This window comes from Cebus imitator, unplaced genomic scaffold, assembly GCF_001604975.1.
Source record: "Cebus imitator isolate Cc_AM_T3 unplaced genomic scaffold, Cebus_imitator-1.0 Scaffold322, whole genome shotgun sequence".
NCBI lineage: Eukaryota > Metazoa > Chordata > Mammalia > Primates > Cebidae > Cebus > Cebus imitator.
Genome location: NW_016107637.1, coordinates 2,279,449 through 2,287,758, shown reverse-complemented (window position 1 = coordinate 2,287,758; position 8,310 = coordinate 2,279,449). Strand labels below are relative to the sequence as shown.

At 45.8% G+C, this 8,310-nt stretch overlaps 1 protein-coding gene and 1 pseudogene across 3 annotated transcripts in view; one reads left to right on the top strand and one right to left on the bottom strand.

Moving 5' to 3' along the window:
- The window catches only part of LOC108286559 (CREB binding protein), a 161,766-nt gene that overhangs the window by 15,867 nt on the left and 137,589 nt on the right, over positions 1-8,310 (bottom strand). For all 3 annotated transcript variants that reach the window (XM_017504469.1, XM_017504471.1, XM_017504470.2), the window contains 2 exons: positions 5,400-5,477; positions 5,018-5,085 (listed from right to left, as the gene is read on the bottom strand). In XM_017504469.1, coding sequence (XP_017359958.1) covers positions 5,018-5,085; positions 5,400-5,477 — 146 coding nt within the window. The remainder of the gene's footprint in view (positions 1-5,017; positions 5,086-5,399; positions 5,478-8,310) is intronic.
- LOC108286562 lies at positions 7,016-7,896 on the top strand (annotated as a pseudogene).

The window sequence follows — 8,310 nt, the reverse complement described above, 5'->3', positions numbered from 1 at the left end:
TTTTTTTTTTTTTTTTTTTGGAGACGGAGTCTCGGTTTGTCACCCAGGCTGGATTACAATGGCACGCTCAGCTCACTGCAACCTTCACCTCCCGGGTTAAAGTGATTCTCCCGCCTCAGCCTCCTGAGTAGCTGGCACCCACCACATGGCTGGCTGATTTTTGTATTTTTAGTTGAATAGGGGTTTCACTATGTTGGCCAGGATGGTCTTGAACTCCTGACCTCAGGTGATCTGCCTGCCTTGGCCTCCTAAAGGCCTGGGATTACAGAAGTGAACCACTGTGCCAGGCAACATGGGTGTTTCATAAGAGAAAGGTGGACTCTGGGATCTCAGGCACTCCCCTCCTGCAAACTGTTTATGTGCCCAGATAACCTGCATCTTCTTCTAACAGGATGGGACTGAAGAGCCACAAGGGTGGACCCAAAACTGACAGGGGCTCTAGGAGTGGAGCAGAGGGACTTTTCCTGTTGCTAGTAGAACAAACAAGATGCTTTCTGCTTTCCCTGGAGGGCAGAGCTGGCACAACCTCAGTGGGCTCCTCCTGCCCAGCTCTGAGGACAAAGTCCCTACTACAGAGTCTGACGTGAGCGTGTAATGTTCCAGGGCTGACAAAGCAAGCTCCATCCAGGGTCTGCCTGGTGCCCCAGGAGCTGGCACAGTATTGGTGTCCACTGCTTTGTGCAGCAAGTGAATCAAGTTTCCGAGCCTTGGTGAGGGCAGCCTGTCCTAGGCTCCCCTCCCCAGTGCCACCTCTCCCCACTCATGGCTGGCCTCAGGTGGCCATTGTCACAGGAACTACCCAGAGGCAGAACATTATTTCAGTACAGAGAACTCCTCATGTACAGGTTAAAAAACTAGAATGGAAAGTTGCAAAAGGTTCTTAGTGATTACTTATAGACAATGAGATTTTTAAAAAGTTTCTTCTTGGAGATGGGAGGGAGGCATGGAAAAAAAAAGTTTCTTCTTTATTGGCTTTTAAATGTTTCCTACATTAGTGAGAAAAAGAAAAATCAGGAATTTTAGAAGATTCCTTAATGAGCTGGAAAATTTAGACTAAACTTCTAAATTTCATTTTTCTACAATAAACAAACCAGTGGTGCTGCTTTTTGGATAAGTTGTACCTGAATAAAAATGATTTGAAAAGAAAAATGTGGCTGGGCACAGTGGCTCACGCCTGTAATCCCAGCACTTTGGGAGGCTGAGGTGGGAGGATCACCTGAGGTCAGGAGTTTGAGACTAGCCTGACCAACATGGAGAAACCCCGTCTTTACTAAAAATACAAAATTAGCCAGGTGTGGTGGTGCATGCTTGTAATCCCAGCTATTTGGGAGGCTGAGGCTGGAGAATTGCTTGAATCCAGGAGGCGGAGGTTGTGGTGAGCTGAGATCGCGCCATTGAACTCCATCCTGGGCAACAAGAGTGAAACTCTGTCTCAAAAGAAAAATAATGAAATAAAATTAAAAAAAAAAAAAATGTACAATAGCAAAGAAAAACTCCATGAAAACATCAAAGCTGGCCAGGCCCAGGACCTCACGCCTGTAATCCCAGTACTTTGGGAGGCTGAGGCGGGCAGATCATCTGAGGTCAGGAGTTTGAGACCAGCTGGGCCAACATGGCAAAACCCTGTCTCTACTAAAAGTACAAAAATTAGCCGGACATGGTGGCAGGCAACTGTAATCCCAGCTACTCAGGAGTCTGAGGCAGCAGAATCTCCTGAAACTGGGAGGTGGCGGTTGCAGTGAGCCAAGATCACACCACTGTATTCAAGCCTGGGTAAGAGAGCAAGACTTTAGCTTAAAAAAAAAAGAAAAAGGAAAATTGGCCAAGCTATAAAAATAAAGGGGTAGAGACTGAGATATTTTGTTCTCGATAAGATGGACACCTTATGGCTTCAAGTCCTGCTCTGAGCCCTGTGCTCAGCATGTCCCGTGGCTGAGATGACCATTCTGAGAAACGCAGACTTCAGGGCCACGCTGCAGTGAAACACCTTGTCTCCTCTCCCTTGTGAAAAGATAACCCCCATATACTACTATTTTCAAGTATCAAACAGAACGACTTTTTTTTTTTTTTTGAGAAGGGGTCTCATTCTGTCGCCCAGGCTGGAGTGCAATGATATGATCTTAGCTCAGTGCAGCCTCGACCTCCTGGGCTCGTGATCCTCCCGCCACAGCCTCCGAAAGTGCTGGGATTATAGGTGTGAGCCACCATGCCGGGCCAGAATCAACCTTTTACATTAGGTCTTTACTTTTTTCTTCAAATCACCTAAATTAACTGTACTATATAAAGAGGCATTTAAACAGCTGCCAAGGACCAACAACTTGTTGTGTGCAGGAAGGCACACGGAAAGGGGAGAGGACCCAGCACACTCAGAAATAAAAATTTTAGTGATGCACCTTCTCGTGGGGAAAAGGACTGTTTTTGTATGCATAGAAAACAAAAAACAAAAAACAAAAAAACCCACTCTTCCAGAGTAACTTCACTATTTGACACCTGTGATCCATACACAGGCGCATGCTCCAGAGGTGGCCTCAAGACAGTGTAAGGGTGAGGGGCAGGCTGAGCTCCCTGTGGTGCACACAGTGCCGCCTTCCTCACGGTGCTGCCTCCTGCTCTATATTTCTTGATTTGGCTGCTGTTCCCACTTTTTCATCACTCCTTGTCATGCTGCAGTTATGTCCTTGTATGTGCCTTTATGCATATGTGCAAATATTTTTATAGGATACATGTGTAAAAGTAGACTTGCTAAATCTAAAAATGAACACTTTAAATTGTGCCCCTCACTTTCTGGCATTCAGCTTACATTTTCATCCATGGCACATGACGGGCCTTTTGTGCCTTTTCCTTTCTAATCTTTGGGTTGTATCTTTTTTAGGAAGGCTTTTCATAACTCAACACAGATAAAATTATTATCTTACTTTTATCCTGAATGCACTGGTAGTTTTGTTTACCTTTCTCACTTTTAACATACCTGAATTTCATTTTTCATAGGTGTATGCAAAGGAGGTGGTTTTAAATGCAAGATTAAGGAAGCATACCTTTACTCTGTGACCACAGACACTACAAAGACTGTGTGCTGATATGCACACACACTCACACACACACAAAATCACACCGACAGAGCAGACCTGCCTCTCGTCTCCTAGGCCCTTTTCTCACATAATGTTCCATTTCTAGATCTCAGGCTCATCCACCAAATGCCCAAGGGTCTTTCTGGAGGCTGGGGTGGGAGTGGGGCCTGACCTGCTCTGGGGCCACTTGTGCCATTCCCCCAAATCACCTCTTGCCCCTTCCAGGCAATGACTGTTCTATGGAGTCCTGGCTCTCTGGTTAATTCTGTTTTGGTTACTGAGCCTCTGGCCTAGGAAATAGCTTCCAATTTGCAAAAATGCTTTAGTGAACTCACTCAGAATGGATCCTCTGAAGCAGGGCCTCTCAAATGGAGGACCTGTGCCCCTCCAGGGGACATCTGGCAATGTGTGGAGACATTTCTGATAGACATAATTAATTGTTGAGGAAGATGTTACTGGCACTGAATGAGGCCAGGGATGCTGCTAAAATCCTATAATGCACAGGACAGCCCCCACAACAGAGGACTACCTGGCATGAAATGTCAACAGTGGCTCAGTTGATAAATTGAGCTAAGGACAAATATTACAATAGTTTATCAATGAGTGATATGTCAAAAGTTTTTAACAGAGGCAGTGTAAACTATAGGATAACTCTGGATTTTGGTTAACAACAGAGTTTCAACTTGAATTAAGACTCAGTCTCAAGTCTACAGTGTGGCTTCCTCCTCCCCTTCCCCCAGTGCATGGTCCATCCCAGCATTTCTATTTCTCTTCTACTCCTAGCTCCCCAAATACCCTGGTCTGGTTAAGGATCCCCTGAGCAACATGCTAGTCACCTGTCCTGCCACCAGAAAGGTGACGGCTTTAGGGAGCAGCGGGCCAGTGAACTTTAGAATACTGCTGCAGTTGCCCTTCTTGTGTGGTTTGCTGGTTAACTCAGCAAAAGGACAGCCTGGCATGTCAAGCTTCAGAAGGCTATTCCAAGACTTGAGAACTGACTCTATAAAGATTAAATAATCATAAACTTTTGAAAAAATGCTGTCTTTAAAAAGAAAAGTTGGACAGGCACGGGGTCTCATGCGTGTAATCCCAGCACTTTGGGGGGGTCAATGCAGGTGGATCACAAGGTCAAGAGATGGAGACCATCCCGGCCAACATGGTGAAACTCCGTCTCTACTAAAATACAAAAATTTGTTGGGTGTGGGGGCACACGCCTGTAGTCCCAGCTACTCAGTAGGCTGAGGCAGGAGAATCGCTGGAACCCAGGAGGCGGAGGTGGGAGTGAGGCGAGATCGTGCTACTGCACTCCAGCCTGGTGACAGAGCGAGACTCCACCCCCATCCTCCCAAAAAAGTCTACCTGTGAAAAGTTACTTCTAGTAGTAACAGGTTGTTCTTTCTGCTTCTGCACAGGCACCACCAGCTACAGTAACATGTCCAGTCAAGTCCACATGCAGGCCAGGCTCCTACTGCTCCAAGGGCGGCGGCTAGTTCCCAGGGACCCTGGCTCATGCCCCACTGTAGCAGAACCCAGAACCCACAGGATGGACCCATGGCAGCCCACATAGGGCCCAGGGTCAGAAAGTGCTGGCCAGCACCATACCAGTGTATATGCACACATGCCCAGAGGTTGAGGGATCTTAGTCTAAGCCACTTGAGAATAATCTGTTGACAAAATTGCTCTAAGAATGTACAAAGTTTACTGTATATCTAACCTTTCATCTAAAACATGCACTAATCATAAAAGCTTACTTTCATGTAAGAATCAAGCCAAACATCCTCTTTAAGGATGAGACAACAAAAATACAAACAATTAGGGAAAAAACTAACAAAAATCCTTGACAACCAAACCTCAGAACCACATGTTGAGGAACCAAAGGACAATGGGGACAATTTATACAAGTTTCTAAAATGTGCAGTCCGGGAAACAGAAAGCTTCCGCAAACTTACTCTTAGCACTGAACTTGTTTTCTTTGCGAGGTCTGCCAGTTTTCTTCAAGCAGTTATCGCACACAAAACTGCAAAAATAATAGTGGTATGATCAGACTGTATATAATGATGTATATTGTCAAACCAATGAAATGCAGCATTCAGATATTTTGTTAGCTGTTTAAATCACATTATTATAAAATTAAAGAGTGAAGACGCAGACTACTTTGATTCCACAATTTGTAAAGCAGGTAAACACTTAGAACTTAAATTTAGAACCAACGCTATCTCTCTTAATTGCTGAATTCTTGCTGACAACAATGAATGAGATGCAGCAGCCACTGCAGCTGCCCCCCTTTGGCTCTGTGCAGAACCGCCCTCCAGGCCATTGGAAACTACTCACCCTGAAGGCCAAATGATGTCATAGTGTAGAACGCAAATCTGATGCATCTTCCGGCCACACTCCTTGCAATCAACGAAACTAGGAGACAAAGAAGGCACACTGTTAAGCACACGGAAGCACGCACCCAGAGTCACTTGCAGAAGTCTGTGTGTGCGTCCTCATCTTCTTCTCTAGGTTACTCTGAGTAGTGCTGACATTAATGCGTATGTTGGCTACTTCGGCTATATTTTACAACGTATCCATATGATATTTTCTATAGGAAAAAACTTTTTCCCCTTCTTTGTACAAGTGCTTCATTCCTCTTTTCTCCCAATCTCCTTTTGTAACCAGAAGGGAAACTTTATTTTTAAAAACTGCTCTGACAAATATTTCACAGGCTGGTATTTAAAGAATAATGCCTTCTCTAGGTGATTTCACATGCCTAAACGGACTTAAAAAATAGAGCACAATACTTTTAGTGTTCTAAACACTTCTCTTAAGCCTAATATTATTTAGGATACTAATGGGAAACACGGCCAGTTCAAAGCAGCCATGCTAGGCCTGAGGCACAAAAACACCAGTTCTGAGTCAGTTATAAAAGGTGGGACGTGTCAGGCCTACTGGTAAACTGACAGGGGTTTATTCAAGTAAACCCTGGTGAAGTGAGAGGATGGGCCACCCATTCCCCATAAATCCTCCACAATGCTCTACAGCAGACCACGACCATGACCCACCAGGGCTCTGAGAACTGCCTCACCCAGGAATCTTAAATGCCAAGATGCCTTCAGGTCAGGATCTTGGGTTTTATTAACTCCCTCCCTTGCCGCCATCACAATGCAAAGCTCCCAGGAGGCTAAAGGGAGTGGTGAGTATTGTGACTCTCTGTGCGCTCCTGAGCTCTGAGATAGAGTTCCTCTGAAGTATGCCCCTGCCCTTGCCCCCTTAATCTCTCTACTGCACATGCTATGCAAGCCCTCAGCCATGGGTCTACCCTCATCTGGGTTCTCTGCCCAGTCTGCTGGAGGGAAAGAAAAGACACAAACACAAAACTGCGAAACCGTGGCGGCACCCATTCAGGGTCCTATGGCATTCTCTGACAGGCCTGCTCTGTGTGGGCTCCCTCTCCCTTCCATGTAGTAGGTGCTTTGAATCTGCATTCCTTTCCTCCAGTGCTGCATCCCCCACAAGCCCTGTCTTTGAAAACTCAGCCACTGAGCTCATCCCCTATACTAAGAATTTCAAAGGTTGATGCCAAGAACTTCCTTATTTCCCGTGCTGTCTCCAAAGATTCCCTGCTCTCAATTCTTCCCCGCCGTGTCAGGGAAAAGGAGTGCTCGTCCCCCAAACCACACTGGGGCCAGGTGCAGAGGGTCAAACCTATAATCCCAGCACTTGGAGAGGCTGAGGTGGAATTCTGCTTGAGGCTGGGAGTTTGAGACAAACCTGGGTAAAATATGGAGACCCTGTCTCTAGAAAAAATTACAAAATTAGCCGGGTGTGGCGGCTCCTGAAGTCAGGAGTTTGAGACCAGCCTGGCCAACACAGTGAAACCCCACTTCTACTAAAAGTACAAAAATTACCCAGGCATGGTGGTATGTGCCTGTAGTGCCAGCTAGGGAGGCTGAGGCAGAAGAATCGCGAACTTTGGAAGTGGAGGTTGTGGTGAGCCAAGATCCCGCCACTATACTTCAGACTGGGCAGAGCAAGACTCCCGTCTCAAAAAATAAATAAATAGCTGTGCTGCCCAGACTAGTGAACAATACTGTCAGGATGGCTAAAGATGACCCCAAGAAACCAAAGGGCAAGATGTCTGCTTATGCCTTCTTTGTGCAGATGTGCGGAGAAGAACATAAGAAGAAAAATCCAGAGGTACCTGTCAATTTTGCAGAATTTTCCAAGAAATGCTCTACGAGGTAGAAGACAATGCCCAGGAAAGAGAAATCTAAATTTGATGAAATGGCAAAGGCGGATAAAGTATGCTATGATCGGGTAATGAGGGATTATGGACCAGCTAAGGGAGGCAAGAAGAAGGATCCTAATGCCCCCAAAAGGCCACCGTCTGGCTTCTTCCTGTTCTGCTCAGAATTCCGCTCCAAAATCAAATCCACAAATCCTGGCATCTCTATTGGAGACGTGGCAAAAAAGCTGGGTGAGATGTCGAATAACCTAAATGACAGGGAAAAGCAGCCTTACATCACTAAGGCAGCAAAGCTGAAGGAGAAGTATGAGAAGGATGTTGCTGACTATAAGTTGAAAGGAAAGTTTGATGGTACAAAGGTCCCGCTAAAGTTGCCCAGAAAAAAGTGGAAGAGGAAGATGAAGAAGACGAGGAGGAAGAGGAGGAAGAGGAATAAAAAAACTGTTTATCAAAAATAAATAAATAAATAAATAGAAACAAAAAATTGGCTGGAAGTTAACCTCCTCTGCCTACCGACCATCCACTCTAGGGGCCTTGTATTTTTATTGAGTATCCTGTGTCCTTTCATGCCTCTGTCTCTAGAATGCTCTACAGCTTTGACACAAGTATCACCTTGCCAAAGAAACCAGGCCCAACTGTAGTGCTGCAGCTCTGCCCAGGTGGGGTCCCTTCCGTCTGGGACTCACCTGCACTGTCTCCTGCCTCAGGCTGGGCCATGATCCAGCTGTCTCTCTAGACTATGACCAGCAGGAAGGGAGACCCCTTCACTCATCCACGTATTCCCTCTGCCTGGCACCTACCACTTGAATGTAATATATTTTGAAATTGAAAAGTGGATATAAATCATAATGAAACTATAAAATCACAGAGAAAAAAACACATGTGAAAAGAAAGGTGGAAGCCGGGCGCGGTGGCTCAAGCCTGTAATCCCAGCACTGTGGGAGGCCGAGGCGGGTGGATCACGAGGTCAAGAGATCGAGACCATCCTGGTCAACATGGTGAAACCCCGTCTCT